This window comes from Pyrus communis, chromosome 1 (assembly GCF_041283825.1).
Source record: "Pyrus communis isolate YQ-2024b chromosome 1, ASM4128382v1, whole genome shotgun sequence".
NCBI classification, from domain to species: domain Eukaryota; kingdom Viridiplantae; phylum Streptophyta; class Magnoliopsida; order Rosales; family Rosaceae; genus Pyrus; species Pyrus communis.
The window spans coordinates 20132888-20150293 of NC_142565.1; the positions used below are offsets into that span (position 1 = coordinate 20132888).

The 17406-nt window shown below is 39.8% G+C and overlaps 1 protein-coding gene across 2 annotated transcripts; it reads right to left on the minus strand.

Moving 5' to 3' along the window:
* Positions 1-5779: 5779 nt before the first annotated feature.
* On the minus strand, positions 5780-9209 carry CHX15 (cation/hydrogen exchanger 15). 2 transcript variants are annotated; one of them, XR_015955959.1, is made up of 3 exons: positions 8575-9209; positions 5965-8407; positions 5780-5891 (listed from the first exon to the last, which is right to left on the minus strand). XR_015955959.1 is itself a non-coding variant. In XM_068458585.2 (2 exons), exons 1-2 carry the CDS (start codon positions 8806-8808, stop codon positions 6068-6070), a joined length of 2574 nt encoding a protein of 857 aa, XP_068314686.2. In that variant the 5' UTR covers positions 8809-8929; the 3' UTR covers positions 5780-6067. The 2 variants fall into 2 exon arrangements, 1 of the variants encoding a protein (XP_068314686.2); XM_068458585.2 differs by having other exon boundaries at positions 5780-8407; positions 8575-8929.
* Between the last annotated feature and the right edge of the window lie 8197 nt (positions 9210-17406).

The window sequence follows — 17406 nt, forward strand, 5'->3', positions numbered from 1 at the left end:
ATCGATCTTCTGAGTCGAAAAGAATTTCTCCAAAAATTTATTCTGAATATCGTTCCAACTTGTCAAGGTTCTAGGCCTTAAAGAATTCAACCAAGTCTTCGCTTTGTCTTTCATAGTGTATGAAAAGACCTTCATCCTGAGATGTTCCTCGGTGACTCCTTCTACCAATGCCATGTTTGACACCATATTGAAGATATCTCTAATATGTGCCAATGGATCTTCAATGCTCATGCCATGAAAAGAAGGCATCATATTAAAGTGGATAGTCTTCAATTCATAATTCCTTGCAACTGCAAGAAGAGCTGTGCTTAACAGTGATTCCGGAGTGGCTGGAATATCAAGATCTCCCATCATCTCATTCTGAACTAACGCCATCATGCTTTCTTGCTACTTTTCTTTCTCACTCACTTTTCTCTTTTTTCTGTTCGGATTTCACGGAGTCTTTTCTCAATTTCTAGTTCAAACTCAAGTAGTAAACAATCCGACGAACAGGTACCAAGCATTCACCTTCAAGAAACAATGGAAAAAAAATGAGAATGCATCGAGAAATTAATCAAAATATAAAAAACGAAAATAAAAATAAAATAAACTGAAAATTAAATTCGATTTGAGGCAGTGGTCCCAAAAACTTGTTGTTGATAATTGCAAGTGTACAATATCGTCCAAGTAATATAGTGATAAGTAGAGTGTTGTTCAAACAAGGATTGAATTAACCAAAATTTACTATTGAGATTGACTTCAAACTAAACTTAAATAAAAGAAGGATTACGTTGACAAATTCCAATATGCAAAGAAATGAAACGAAAATAAAAATAACAATTAATCGAACAATGTAAAAGTGAATGAATTGTAAAAGATTAATATATGGAAGCACTAAGACATCAGGTTCCTCATTCTCAATCCCAACTAATCCCGTTATTCATATTAACATCAAATTATTCCCATGTTGCTAGCAATTATCCCTTGATTTGTCAATATATCCTGTCAGAATATACTAACCGTGTTTCTAACTATCTACCCATGCTATGTCTAGCCACATATATAGATAATCGAAACCCTTTACGCTAAATGGATAATTACACAAATCTACACAATTCATAACCAATATGTCTACTCAATTATGTAATTCATGGTAATTGTTATGAGAAGCAATCTACTAAACTCAACCTGTCAGTCACAATTTAGTTATTCACACAAATAATGGCCAGTTATTTGCTAACAACGAAGCACAACAACAATTACTCAATATGGAAAATAACTAAGATTAATGTATAATAACGAGAATTATATGTTCATGATAAGAGTACACCCTAGTCCTAGCAAAAGGGCTTAGTTCATGATTAAACTAATGACAAACATGGATAAAATCGATGGCATAAAAGAAACCCAAAACTCCCATTCTGTATTCGTGTGTGAATATGCCCGGGAAATCTGCAATCTTCTTCCCTTGCGGCACCACCAATTAAGCTCTCTATTCTCCTATTTATTATTCCCTCGTCTACCTCCTAATAAGGAATTCGAATCCTTGTCCTCTTTGGAAAAGTCCAACCGGCACTTTTTATAAAGCCCAAATTGGATTTAATTTGATAAAGCCCAAATTCCAGCACCACTCTCACATAGCAGCAGTCCACTTCATTATTCCTTCATACTTCCTTTATAATTCTTCTTAAAAATCGACACTTATCTCCGACTATTATTTGTACAAAACTCACACAAAACACATCAAACTCAACAATTTAATATAAAATCATGATCAAATAATAAGTAAAAGAGGTATAAAATATGCATATAAAATCAACCTAACATTACCCGTAATTAGTTGAGGAAGTCGTGTTATTGTAAATAAGTAAATTGCTTGCAGACTCTTTGTAAATCTCTCTTTACCTATGTTTTTTTTTTATATTTTATTTTATTTATTTTTTATCTGTATCTGATTATTTTTCTTTCGTTTTTAAATACATGTCCTCGGGTTTAAGACACTGTATATAAATCCACGTCGTGGACTCACAAAACGTTTTAGACGATTAACAGTACAATTGTTGGAAGGTAGAATAATAGATTGGTGAGTTCAACTATGGTAGTTGTTTCGTGTACATCTACATATAAGTGGTTTCTTCAAGTGGTTTCATTTCATATACTTCTACGTTTACATACATACTGAGTTTTAGGAAAGGAACCTACATACAAAGTAGTGTCTGGTTTATAAGGGTAAATGGAATTCTGTAAGATACAATGCGAGTCTTAGTTTCGGTATTATGCCAAGTATTATTTTCATCTTTCATGTATGATGTGGTAAATCGTGTGGGGGAATTTGATATGTTGTTAATGTTTGAAAATTTGAAATGTCAATCTAAGTATATAATTATATGTATATGTATGTTAAAATATAAGACTCGATATTCTAGTTTGGCTATAGTTTGGAGGTGAATACGGTACGGGTTAAATCCTTGAAAGTACGTGGAGAAAGAAGCACCATGGACAGGAATGTCTGGTTTATTTGGGTTCAACTTCAAAGATGCTGATGTGAGTGCTTGCTGCCCAATCATCAAAATAACGAAGAAAAAGCCCCGAAAGGAGGTGACATTTTGTGAAGGAAAAATGTATGAATTAGGACTGTAGATATTGTAGCTTTTTCCTTCCGCTAAAAGGAAGAAGATGTGTATATTATCGTATTCCGATCCCTAGCTCGTTTTCTACCGCTATCAGAAGCAGCATTAATATCCTCCTTCCTTGTCGTGCCTAACACCCATGGGCAACGGCCAACAGCGAGACCGTGGACCTCTTTTCCTTTGACGAACTGAATGGGGCCGAGCCATTTCTTTGATTCTCAAGAACAAAACCGGTTTTATTATTGACGGTAAGACTGTAAGACGAAGATCTCTTCTTCACGAACTGGATCCAAAATTCTCTTGAACTGGACGTTGCAACACGTACAAAGTTTGGGAGGGATCTCTAGGAACGATTTTCTGAAAGTGATGCTGATGTGATCGGTAATTAGTGATTAGCTTAATCACTATCAAAGGTTTTAATCTTGGGATTATTAGGCTTATAATTCCTGTTATAGTGCCGTTTGTTATAATTGGCCAGCTGGTATGATGATTTGTGACTTGCATGAGAGCACTAGCTCTCAGTAATAGTATTGAAAAGGAAGCAGAATTTTACAAAGAAATACAAAACACAAAAAATACATTGTAGCCCTGCTCCCTTCTACTTCATCTTCTCCATAGCCATTTCTATTGCTGCTTGCTCATTGGGATCAGCCATCTCGTTCCTGGTTTCCCTCATGTTTGCCAGCCAATCCAATACCTCTCGTCCTGCTGCCATGAACGTACGCGTTTCAGCTGCGTTAGACTCCTTTGAAGCTTTGACATGTGCGGCCCGTGACGCTATGGACTCTGCACTCACAGTCGTCCGCCATGAGCTTGCTCTGTTACGCCGTGACCTGGGCTCTTGGCATCGGGGGAGACTCAACTCCAGACCCAATGTCGCCCGTCAGGCCACACTAGGAAAATTCAGTTGCAGCCACAGTTTTGCATCCGGGATCGAATATTGTGATTCATGTTTCGACCAAGACCACAACTCCGCGGCTGCTTCCAATTGGCACTGAATCTGAGTGCCACTCGTTCTCCGATAACACAAAAACTAGACCTGAGGTATTCCTTTCTGTTATAATTCTGAACATTGGAGAGCCATATTCTATTCGCGCTTTTTTGGCGTACTTGCTTTCTTGAATGATAAATATGGGTGGGTCCATTGGCATCTTGTGGGCAAATTCGTGAAGATGGATTTGAACGCGGATGGACTGTTTGCTGAAATGTCTAGGGGACTGCTTGAAGACAATATGTTCATTCAGCCACTCGTTCACATTATTGCACCTCATACTTGTAAAAGACTTGTTAGCATAGCAAGTGGTGATGAGGGGGTTGGTGCACTTTCAGTGGTTTGAAAATAATCAAAATATTGTGGAAGATGATCAGATTGTATTCCTTGACAAAGAAGGGTCTAATGGCTCTATTCCTTCCCAAGTTTCTGAAGATACGGTTGAAGATGATATTTCATCAAAGCAATGGAATCTTGCTGGAACCAAACTTGGGTAGGGAAGTAAGTAGGGGTGTAACTTCTTCATCTATCCCAGTGAAATTGGAAAATCTCCAAAGAAGTGCTGTTATGGATGAGGGAAAAATTGTTCGGTTGAACCCTCTTTGCTTGTCCCATGAAAATACAGTGACTGCTTTGACTTATGATAATTACATGTATTCCAAGGTGAAGATGAGCGTCGTGGATTGTAATTCGGTTTTGGATGCCTTAAGCAAGAATGGCAAGTTTGATGAGACATTGAGGTTGTTTGATAGGATGATCTAGGAGAATAACTTGCCGAGGCGCTTGACTGTGAATTTGGGAAGCTCGAATGTGATGGCAAACAAGTATTGCGCCAAGGGGAATCAATCCGAATGAGTAGGAATGAGATGATGAGTGAAGCTGAGGAGCAATTGTGTAGGAATGAGATGATGATGGGGTTGAATTCTTTCAAATCAACATATCGTGAAGTTGCTGAGAAATATAAGAAAGAAGGCATAAGCTTTCTCATTGGAGATCTCAAGGTCGTAGTCACTGAGAACATCCAGAAGTACGTCAAATCCGGAAAATGTGTTGCTGGAGTTCTATGCTCCTTGGTGTGGACACTGCAAGAAGTTTGTTCCAATTTTGGATGAAGTTGTTGTCTCATATGAAAAGGAAGTTGTTGTCTCATATGAAAAGGATTTCGATGTCGTTACTGCAAAATTACGAGCTACTGTAAATGGTGTGCCAAGTGACTTCGATGTCAAATATTACCAGCTGCCTCAACGCCTGCAGGATCAGATGCTTGCGCACTTGTGTCTGAAGTTCAAAACAGACGCGGAAGAACTGTAGCAACAAGACCCCTTGATTCCCATCATAAAGCCATCCGGTCGAGTATTTCACATTATCTTTTTTACTGACTTGTAGATATGGTGTACTTATTTCATGGGGTTTCAAATGACACACTTTTTCAGTTGGTCTCTGAGATGAAAGCTGAGTATTTTCCTCCCAAAGAAGATGTAATCTCTGAGATGAAAGTTGCGTATATCGAACCATACGCAGAGAAGCTTCTTCCAGATTTGCATCCCACGGAGAAACATGTAATTAGTGATTAGCTTAATCACTATTAAAGGTTTTAACCTTGGGATTATTAGGCTTATTCTTGTTTTAGTGACGTTTGCTATAATTGGCCAGCTAGCATGATGAATTGTGACTTGTATAAGAGCACTAGCTCCCTGAATTTTTCATATCCATACATGTCAATAGTATCAACGGGATCAAAAGAAGCCTCAATGCAACCCAAAATTTAATTCGTGCCATAAGCAAGCAAAAATATGCAGTGTCATATACTTACAATTTCATAAGTTGTACATATCTTGTATATATTGTTCACTGTAAAAAATAGCAAGCAAAGATATGCAGTGTCATATCCTACAATATCATAAGTTGTACATTTCTTGTATATATTGTTCACTGTCAAAAATAGCAAGCTAAGATATGCAGTGTCATATACCTACAATATCATAAGTTGTACATATCTTGTATATATTGTTCATTGCAAAAAATAGCAAGCAAAGATATGCAGTGTCATATACCTACAATATCATAATTTGTACATATCTTGTATATTTTGTTCACTGTAAAAAATAGCAAGCAAAGATATGCAGTGTCATGTACCTACAATATCATAAGTTGTACATATCTTGTTCACTGTAAAAAATAGCAAGCAAAGATATGCAGTGTCATATACCTACAATATCATAATTTGTACATATCTTGTATATTTTGTTCACTGTAAAAAATAGCAAGCAAAGATATGCAGTGTCATGTACCTACAATATCATAAGTTGTACATATCTTGTTCACTGTAAAAAATAGCAAGCAAAGATATGCAGTGTCATATACCTACAATATCATAAGTTGTACATATCTTGTATATATTGTTCACTGTAAAATATAGAAAAGACGGGAAAAAATGGTTTTCAAAATGTGAAAAGTGGTGAAACGATTAGGGGTTAAAGCCATTGTTGGGCCTGCTGGGTGGTTGTGGGCGGCGGTTAATGTTGTGGACGCTGTTAAATTGTGGGTTTTGTTGGTCGGGAGGAGTGTCGGGCGTGTCGAGGGTGTCGACTTCTGCTGGTCCTTGATCATGATCTCCAACATATTGTTGCATCACCAACACCGACGCCGTGGCAGCAAAGTCTGAAGATGCTAACAAATCTCCAATGGCACCAAGTTCCGGGCACTCACTCCAGTCCGTCAGTCCCGCCGTCAAAGGCGATACCATCCCTTGCCCTCTTCCAACAATGAAGAGATCGTGAACGTTGTCCATGGACCTAATTGCCGCCACCGTCTCCTCTCCGTTATTCACCACCTTCTCGGTGTAAACAACCGACTCTTCGTTGGCATTTTTCATTCTAAAATCATTGATCAACTCCTCGTCGAGCTGCTTCTCCCAACCTAAGTCCATCTCCACCGACAGTATCCTCGAATTGTTCCCGTTGCCATCCACATTACTAGTGGAAGTAGAAGCAGCTCTCTCCAGTCCAGCTTCCTCCCCTGGAACAAACCGCATGACGGTGAGGTTTATCCCGGGATGCTCCGACATCCTCCAGGCATAGGACAAGGCCTCTCTGTCGTCGGGTCCTCCAAAGAAGAGAATAACCACGTGATGCGAGATTTGATTTGCAGCAGCCAAGCGATTGGAGCCGTTGAGGCCTCTGTCCACAAGGATTCCAACGGAGCAAGGTGCATTTGTAAGCACGTTCTGGTTCATTGTCCGAAAAGCCGGGTTCATTGCCTCCATTCCCCCGTCCACAGTTTGCTGTTTGTGGAAAGGAATGATTAAGAAGGCGACGCGCTTGTCCTCGGCCAAGTTGCAGATGTCTTCGTGCATGGTGGAGTAGGGGGAAATGGCCGTGAGCGGCTGCACCGAAACACAGTTGCCCGGGGCATGCTGCTCGTAGTTTTCGAATGCGTTGATAATGTGATCCGACTGAGCTTGTGTTCTGTTGAGAGCAGGCCTCCCGGATTTTCTGGTGTTGTGGACAATGAGCATGGCGGAAGCGCGGCCGCTCAGCTCCACCAAGTGGAGAATGTAGACACAAAGCGGGGATCGTTTCGTCGGGTGGGAAGCTTCAAGGAGATTGATCATAGTCGGCACGTTTCGAGGAGTGTGGACGCAAACAAGTATTCGTAACTCCGCATCTGGCTTCGACCTCTGAATGCTTCTTCGTTTGTAAGGTATAAACCTTCTGGCTGGCTTGTAGACGGTGGTCACGATTGGCGTAATGATTCCAGTCATGACAACCGCCACAATTACCATGATGGCAAACGCCTCGTCGTCTAAAACCTTTTGGTCTTTGCCGACATTCAAAACAATGAGCTCGACGAGGCCTTTGCAGTTCATGAGGAGCCCTAGAGTAAACCCTTCGTCGAACGGCATCTGGTAAAACAAGCAGACGATGACGGTGCCGGCTATTTTGCCGATGCAGGCCAGGAATATGACGAGTAACAGAATCCCCCACGTCCCGGGGCCAGTAATGCTGGCTATATTGGTTCTGAGACCGCTGATTGCGAAGAAAAGAGGAAGCAGAAGCCCCGAGACAAAATCCTCAAGCTTCTCAATCAGCGTAGCTCCAAGAGGCCCATTGGGAATCACCAGCCCAAACACAAATGCACCGAAGACGGAGTGAGTCCCGATGGCATCCGTGATGAAGCCAGAGATCATGACGCCGGTGAGGATCAGGCAGATGTAGAACTCACTGAAGGTCTCTCCTTCGGGGGTTCTTCGAATGAGCCAACAAATGGCAGGGCGGACGATGAAGATACAAACTAGAACAAAGGCCCCGCTGGACAGGACGACGTAGAGGGAAGCCAAGGAAGTGGAGTCATTTTCAGCCAGGGCAATGGCAAGAGCCAAGAGAGCCCAAGCGCACATGTCATTGACAAGAGCGGAGGAGAGGGCAATCCTGCCAATCTCAGTGTTGATGAGTTTGAGCTCAGCCAGGACACGGGCCAGGACAGGAAAAGCGGTGACGGAGAGGGCAACGCCAAGGAAGAGGATAAAAGTGCCTTGGTTCATGGATTGTTCCCGCTTGTGGAGAAGGAAGGAGAAGGCGGCGCCGATGAGAAAGGGAAGGATCATACCGGAAATGGCAATGACAACAGCCCTTTTCCCCATTCGACGAATCACTGAAATGTCCATTTCCAATCCGACGAGGAAGAGAAAGTAGAGGAGACCCACGTTTGCCATTGTCTCCAACACCATCACACTTCTTAGAGGGAAGATTGTGTTGGCGAATTTATCACTCTTTCCAAGCACCGATGGCCCCAATAATACTCCACCCTGCAATTACAACATTTAAATTGTTGATTGATTAGTTAAAACCATACATGCATGCATGCAGATTGAAACGATTAAGTTCATAATCTAGTTAAAAAGGACATTTATCTAGCTGGATGTTAATTGATATATAAATTTCCTCGTACGTCCGTACGCATGTACATACATACCAGGATTTCTGAGATAACACGAGGTTGGCGAAAGGGTTTGAGAATGAGAACGAGAATCCGAGTGGTAACGACCACCATTGTTAATTGCAAGATGAAGAGCGGGAGGGAGTAATCTAAAGGATTGTCGCCCTGCCATATACCGTTAGTAGTGATCATGGTTGGAGCGTAACATACTATTGAACCATCTGATGAATTATTCGTCGCACCGGTTGCTGCAGCCACTGCCGCCGCCATCTTTTTAATCTCCTACCACTTTTCCTCCAATATATTTACCACAACCACCGATGCAACCACAACCGCGATAACAATTTGAGGTACCTAGCTAGTTTCTCCAATTCCTCCTGCTCTTTTCTTCAATTTGTATCATGAAATTTCATCACTATTTCCATCGTTTCTTTTCCTTGGTTACAAGATAGGACATGAGATTACAGAAATTACGAAAAATTGTTTTAGGAAAATGATGATGGAATAGGAGGGGAGGAGGAGGTAAATCCAGGAAATTTTTTGATGGTTGACCGCCCCATTTGGGTTATTTCTTGTCTGTGGCCTGTGGTTTACAGTTTGGTAGCTTGGCTATTTTAAGAATTGCATATATCATTATCCAAACGACACGATCATGTATTTGGGGACACTACAAGAAAATGTGCCTATAGGGCACCATTTTAAGGGCACCATTCTTCATCAGTGGCTTTGTAAATTGGACTATCACCGTTGTCAAAATTTGGTGTCTTTAACTTGCCTGACACCAATTATGGTGGATTTAACCTTTGTAAACACCACTCATTAGCATCAAACTATAAAATTTTTGACACCAAAGACTTTTTACATGTTTTTTCAACTTTGGGACCTGTTTTTTTATTTCTTTTTCAGTCTTCTTCTCCTATTTTTCTGTCAAAGATAAATTTTTTTTTTCATTTAATAATCATATTCTACAGTACTTTCACCCCAATATAAATGCGAAGTTAGACAACCCTAATTTTCAACCCAGTCGATCTCTCTCTCTCTCTCCCCTCCCTGAGCTCAACTACTTGCCTCCTCCCTAACCCTAGCTTCCTAACCCTTTCGATGGGATCAATGACTCAGTGTGGGATTTGGTGAGGGGAAGGCATGCGACTTATAGAGAGGAGGAGAGACAGAGGGCGAGGGGGAGAGAAAGAGAGAAATGGATTCAATGAAGGGAAGGCATGCGGCTTGTAGAGAGGAGGGAGGGAGGGAGGGCGGAGAGGACATAAAGCAACTACAGCAAGTTCATGGACAGGGTCACAGCAATGAAGACCCCTCGGCAATAGATTCAAGTCAATTTGGGTAAAGTCATGGCCTTCAACCCTCATCAAAGCCTCCCTTTTAGCCCTTCTCCAGGTTATTTTTTATTTATATTATTCAATTTATTTCTATTTTTTATGGTTGAGTTCGGCTTTTGGGATTGCGAAATTCTTCGATTCGAAGTTTGAATTCTTCAATTTTGATTTATGGAGGCAATTTTTATTTTCGATTATTAAAAAAATTAAAATTAAAGCCTCATGCTTTCAGTATTTGTATTGAAATCAACAACCGAACATAGAAAGATTCCACTTATGCGCTCGTAAATGGACCTAGTTGCCTACTTGCTTAACGAAGCCAACAATAAGTTATTGATATTACAGTATGCAACCAGCAATACCAATAACTCACTATCGTCCCGACAAGCAAGTAAGAGATTCCTGAGGGTGCAATATTACCATCTTGCCCCTTATTGGGAAATACACACACATTGCCTGAACAAAGCCTCGATCATGCTCATGTACTACCTTCTCAAGCAACATCGTCAATATCATAATATTTCTATGTCATAATCTCGATCATTCAAACACATGTTCGCAATACTCTTTTGTAACTCACATACTGCGCATAAATATTTATACCATATCTCAAACAATGCCATGCTCATAACCAGGGGTGTAACCACATAACGAAGATTCTATGAACCTTTAAACTTCGAGGGTATTTTGGTAATTTGCCATTTGAAACACATATGGTATTTTGACTGACCATTGGATGAGTGCCACGTGGGGCCAGCCCCACTTTTCTAGAACTCTCTCTCTCTCTTTCTTTTTCTTCTTCTTCCGTAACTCCTCTCTAACTCTCTAACTCTTTCCCAACTCTCCCTTTCTCCCGTGAAACAAACCACCATCATCACCAAAAATTTCGGCTTGTTGAACATTAAAACCACCATTATATGCATGTCTTCACCACCATAAACCCATTTTTGATTTTTGTTTCATTGAAAACGAATCCTAACCTCGAGTTCGAAGAACAAGGTTTTGGGCCGAGACTTCTAGGCTTGATTCAAACAATTCCCAACCATATTTTGAGCTCAAAACAGGTATAAATTGATTCCTCATGTTGTGTAAAAGAATTTTCATGTTTGGATATGTTGACCGTAAAAATTACAAAGCCTACACGACGCGCAGGCCGAATAACTAATAAGCGAACTAAGTCTTTCCGTTGAATGCGGGGCGTGCTAACTCGTTGGCCGAGCTTGGCCGAGGAGTAAAATTTGTTGTTATCACGTTGAGCGCACTGCTGACTTCTTAATCTTGCGACTGCGATCGAGGAAGGAACACTCTCGGTCTTTGGGTTCTAGAGCCTGAAGACGAGGCTGCTAGTTCTGCGAAGTTCACAAATCGTCGGTGCCCGATTCAATCACCGTGACTATATTCGTAAGAGTATAGGCACGTCGAATCAACACCAGACTATACGGACACAAATATTCGAAGGTGATGTATGTCTTGATGGTGAACGTGGTTCGGCCGTCAGAATGCCGAACTCTAAAACTCACTTGTGAATATCCAATCATAAAATCACTCGGCGTTCGATGCGCCGAATGTCGTAACTTGTAACACCTTACTTCGCCAAGAGGGCTGATAAGATGACCTTTGCCAATAACGATTTGAAAACCCTTCTCGGCCGAGACTTGGATAGGTAACCAATCGGGCTCGACGCAGTGTTGTTTATCCAAACTGAAGATGCTCCTCGGTCGGCTGATTCTACGGTAACAGTGTTGTTTATCCAAACTGAAGGTGTTCGCCGATTACCTCCACAGTGCTGTTTATCCAAACTGAAGATGTGTTGGCGGAAAAAGAAAAGGAAAAATCTCAAGGTGTTTGAGAGGTTTTGTGCAGGGCAATTGTATGTTGAATTGAAGGTCCTTCTTTTTTGCATGATTTCTTGTATTTATAGCATCAACTCCTTGAGACCGAATTAAACCCCTATCTGAATTGGGAGTCCTTGCCCTGTTCTAACTTTGCTTCAAACAACCCTACTCCCATTAGGACTTTGAACTTACCCCCCTTCGGGGCTTTATTCATCGCTGGTTTGAGAATCCTAGTTGCACCAGGACTTCCTCGGCCCTCATTGCTTATCTGGACTACTCCTTCTTGTGAAAGGACTCGACCATCCCTGCTAAATGGCCCGGAATTAATCAGGCAGCCCATAGTATTTGACATCGCTTTGGGCCGACCACAACCCTACACTCGGCCCAACAATATTATTTTGGGCCCAAACAGGATCGTGTGATTTGGTGGAGAAATGAGAAAGTTATAATGATTTAAAGTTTGCCTAGTTTCCGACGACCTCCACCACTTTTGAGGCGTTTTAAGGCCAAATCACGTCAATATAGCAATCATGTAAGACACCAATATCTTCGTCTCGTCGAGAGCTATGATTTCCATTTTTGAATCACTTGATTTTGTTGAGTATTGACAAAGTTATGGACATTGAAGTGTTACCCAGAAATTCTAGCGAATTTCCCCATTTTTCCCGCGGACAGCCGTCTTTTAGGCCTTTTTTGGCCATCTCTGGTGCCCATTTGGACTCCAAGCAGGTATAATCTTGTTCTACACATCTCTAGCTTCGTTTTGGTATATTATGGGTCGATTTTGGTGATGTGAAAATTAACTTGACGCACAAATTAAACCCTATTTGACAATTGTAGTATATATGCAAGTAGGGATCGTTCTAGACCGAGGATTAACTAGGGATGCTAATCAACACAAATAAGACTGAAAAACACTAAACTAAACTCTATGGACTCAAAACTAACTTAAAACACTCAAAACATCAACAAACAATCAAAAAGACTCTATTTTAGACCTAACAAGTGATTTTGACTAAAATAAAACTTAACGTGACTCAAAAGACTAAAAGAAAACAGATTTTGACTCAAATAACAAGACTAAATGAAAGGGGGATTGTTTTTGACGAATTTAAAACTTAAAACAGAAGCTTTGCATAAAATACTTTGTAAAAACGAATTTGGTGAATTGATAAGGGTGAAAGGCTAGTTAGAGGGTCCTTTTCCACACATGACATATGTATATAAACCAATTCCCAGTTATTATTCCTTTAGACTATGAATGACAACGCCCCTAGTTAATTGCATCGCACAACCAACCATCAAATTTTCCTTATTTCCTTGAATTGAATGAATACGCATTACAACCAAATTATCTTTCTCAAGTTCTCTATATGAAACGCATAATAAAGATACATATCAAAAGTCATTAAGTTCTATGAAAATCATAAGCATTGACAAGGCATTCATCACTATGAAACGCATGAGACTCATGCCACGGATTCACTTAACACGATTCTGACTAGTAACCTCCACTACTTGTGAATATAAGTGAATAACTATTACGTGAAACTCCCTTATACTCTAGCATCAAATTTATGCATGCAAATTAAGTGTCGACCCTCAACCAACATACATAAACAAGTTTTTATTACTTAGATAAGCAAATCACATTCAAGACTCAAGAAACAATAACTGGATGTAATCAATTCATGTAAAACATATAATCATGGCTTCAAATTCACCTCCGACTATAAAGAAATCAGTTCCACATGTTCATCATAATTGAAAACCAAATTAAAATAAACATTGAACTAAAACTAAGGATAGAAAGAACCAACAACGTCCCACTCCAATGGCATGCACGACACTCCCTTGGGATGGTGGCAGATTGCACAAGTCTTCTTCTTCTTCCATCCTTGCTTGCGGCACTAAGGTGATGTGGTGTGAATTATGGTGTTTGACGGCTGAATGTATGAATGAATGAATGGTTGGATGGTGATTTCTGCGGCATAAGCATGTTTATATATGTGTGATACACGGAAAACCCTAATGAAATCAGAATTAGGTCTAGGGTTTGGTAGAAATCAAGTGGGAAAAGGTTTGCACAACCCTAGGGGAAAAGGACTAGGGTTACATGGCAAAGACCAAGGAGGAAAGGGAAAAGGATTGCAGGTTCTAGAGCTTCTAGAAGAGGGAAAGGTGCCACCTTTCTAGGGATTCTAGAAACAACGTGTTTTGTGGAAGAAATTGGACTTCTAGAAGGGATCAAGGGTGGGTGCATCACCTATTTAGGAACAGATAGGGTGTTCTAGAACCATATATCTAGGTGTTCTAATGTTGAATTAAGTCATCTTTGCAGCTGGAATTAAGGTAGCAAAAGATTAGGATAGGATAACATAGGATAAGGTTTGGATAAGATAAGGTTGTTTGGATAATGTTCCATGTTTCTTGCTCTTTCCTTATCTTCTTTATCTTGAACTTGTTTCTCCAAATTTGTAGCATGTTCCTAGCCTCTTTTGACTTGAAATTCGTTCATCTGCCTTGCTCCATATGCAAGCTATCCATTCCATGCCCAAAACTGCTCTAAAAGGCTCAAAATTGCCTTTTCTTGCCAACTTTGTCATTAGGACCTACAAACACACAAAAATAGCTTAAAATACTATAATAAGTAGTAATTAACTAACTAAATGCAAGGAAACAACATAACTAAGTAGCATAAATATGCTCCTATCATTTAGTAGACAAACAAGTGAGATATGGAGTTCCAAAGATTGCCCAGAAAATTTACAAAATCTGCAGAATCCGGCGAAATTTCATTAAGGTCCGCCACTTGAACATTATATCAATCGAAGATCCAACCATTGGATCGTCACTAAACTTTAATATGTTAAAGTATGTAACATTTGAGGATCATAGAAACTTACAGATCAGGAATCTGACGTACAGAACTTCCCGAATTGGAATTGTAATGTTATAAAATAAAACTTTAACCGCCACTTGAATTTGTAATTGGCGGAGATCCAGCCGTTGAATCGTAATGAAACTTTAGTATGTTGTCCTAGAAGCATAATGTGGATTTTGGAAGTTACGGATTGGAAATCTGAGATGTGGAGCTTCCGGATCGAGTTACGTAGGGTTGTGGACCCTACAGTCGATCTTTGATCGACGGTTGACTTTCGGTCAATGGGTCTCAAATCATTCTAGAACGTCCTTAAGGATGTGTTTTATGTAAATTACATGTTCTATCAGTAAGGATTCTGAGACGTTGTTTGATATTTGTTCTAGGCGATGATCGTTCGAGACATTTCAATATTCGTGCTAGGGAGTGTAGCACGGACCTCAGGTGAGTGGGCTTTTGGTTTTCTATATATATATATATATATATATATATATATATATATACGTATATATGCTTTACATTTTCCCAGAACTATGTTAAATGGATTTACGTTTTTAATGCCATGTCAATTACATTACATGTTAATATATGCATTAGTATACATATGCATAATATTTGTTTATGTGGCGGAGGCCCAGGTAAGTTTCAGGTGAGTATATCATGATGATAGTGATTACGGTGAGTATGGTTATGATTAGTTGTATTTAGTGCTCATTACCCTGCACCCCGGTGTTAGTACTCCCGCCCTTGGCCAGGGCACAATCCTTCACGTGGTGTTCACCTCCCACACCGCACGCTCACCTTAGATTCAAGTTTGGTGCACAGTCCTATCATATAGACCACATTAGGTGGTTCCGACTTGTAGGTGACCCACGATTATTCGCATAGTCTTCACGTGATCGTATCACTTACTATTTACACCCAGTCTTGTCGTACAGACCACATTAGGTGGTTCCGACTCGTGTGTAGGAGTTGATTGATGAGCTATAGGTTCAGGCGTACAGGTCACATTAGGGGCTGGTTTGGTATTGCTGTGCTTTGAAAAAAAGCTGCTTCTGCTGTGCTGTGAGAATAAGCAGCTGTGAAATAAAGCAGCAGAGTGTTTGGTAAACTTTTTTGTAAAAGTGCTTTTGGAAAAAAAAAGCAGTATTAGAGTGTTTGGTAAACTTTTATGTAAAACAGATGTGAAAAAAGCCAGTTTTTCAAAGCTGGGTTTTGCAGCTTCTTGTTTTTGGCTTTTTTTCACCCAAAACTGTGAAAAAAAGCTGAAGTTGAGTGTTTACCAAACACAAAAACAGCTCCCAGCTTTTTTTGATAGCAGCTTTTTTCAGAATCACCTCAGTACCAAACTAGGTCTAGGTGACTTCGGTTGACATATCATTCTGCATTAAATTATATCACCTAACTTACATGTTTACAGCTGAGGTACTTGACATGGCATATAATCGATTTCCATTGCTTTCGAGAATGGTTTCTAATTACATATGTAGCATTATTATTTGGGAAACTATACGGGTTTTACGGTGATGGGTTATTATGTTTAAAAAGAGAAGTGTGTTTTCAAAAACTTTGCCCACTCACATTTTCTGTTTTGCTCCCATCCAGGTTTTAGCTGCTGAAAGTTCGTATCGACGAGGATTCTTGGCGAGTCTCAGTATAGGTGGTTACTTCTGAGGGTATAATCCTTACCTACTCTACTGTACTTTACTAATGCTCTGACGTCATGTGTGAATGGGTTCATTCCCGCTCACCACCGCACTCTAGTATTTAGGCACTTTTAGGTTTAAATTTATTCACACTTTCCACATCACTACACTTTATGGCTTCGTCAACTTCCAAGTGTCGGCCAGCACAGCTCGATTCAGAGTCCTAGTGGACATTCTGGGTCGAGGTGTGTCACAAAACCTATTAGATAAGAATTTAGGAAAAATGAGACACCACTATGTCATGGCATTCCCAGCCTATACCAATGAAATCAAAGATCTTTTTAGTATAACTGAAATCTTGAAGGCTACTGACAATTTCAATCAAGTAAACATCCTTAACAGCAAGAACTGATAGGAGCATATTTATGCTACTTAGTTATGTTGTTTCCTTGCATTTAGTTAGTTAATTACTATTTATTTTAGTCTTTTAAGCTATTTTCGTATGTTTTTAGGTCCTAATGGCAAAAGAAGCAAGAACCTGAAGCATCTCTTCTTCAAAGCCCTTCCATTCCACACCTACAATACACATTGACCTTCCCAATAAATAGCTGGGAACACCCACATGGCTCTGTTCTTTTCTCAACCATTTTAGCCCCTTGAAAAGAGATATAATTCGAAATATTAAAAAATAATTAACAAAATATAAACAAAATTTTGCGTCTATGCTAATTTATGGGTACTTGTACTTTTCCTTCTTCCCACAATATATAGAAGACCATTGTGCTCCTTCCCATTCCCAAACCCTACACCCTCCCTCTTCCCTCTCCTTTTTCTCTATCTGCTGATTTAACAAAAAGAACATGAAGCATACGTCATAGACAACAAGAACCTGAAGCATCTTTGCTTGATTGAAATTATCAGTCGCCTTCAAGATTTCCTTTACACTAAGATCCTTGATTTCATTGATATTGGTTGGGAACATTATGACATGGTGGTCTCTCATTTTTCCTAAATTTTGATTTAATAGAGTTTTGTTATTTGGTTTTAATTTTGAGGGTATTTAGGTCGATTTAAGTGGTTTTTCAGCTACATTTGAAAGATTTTGTAAAAAATGACATTTATGAAATTATGTGTTAAATTTTGACTATTATTGATAAATACCCAAAAATCAA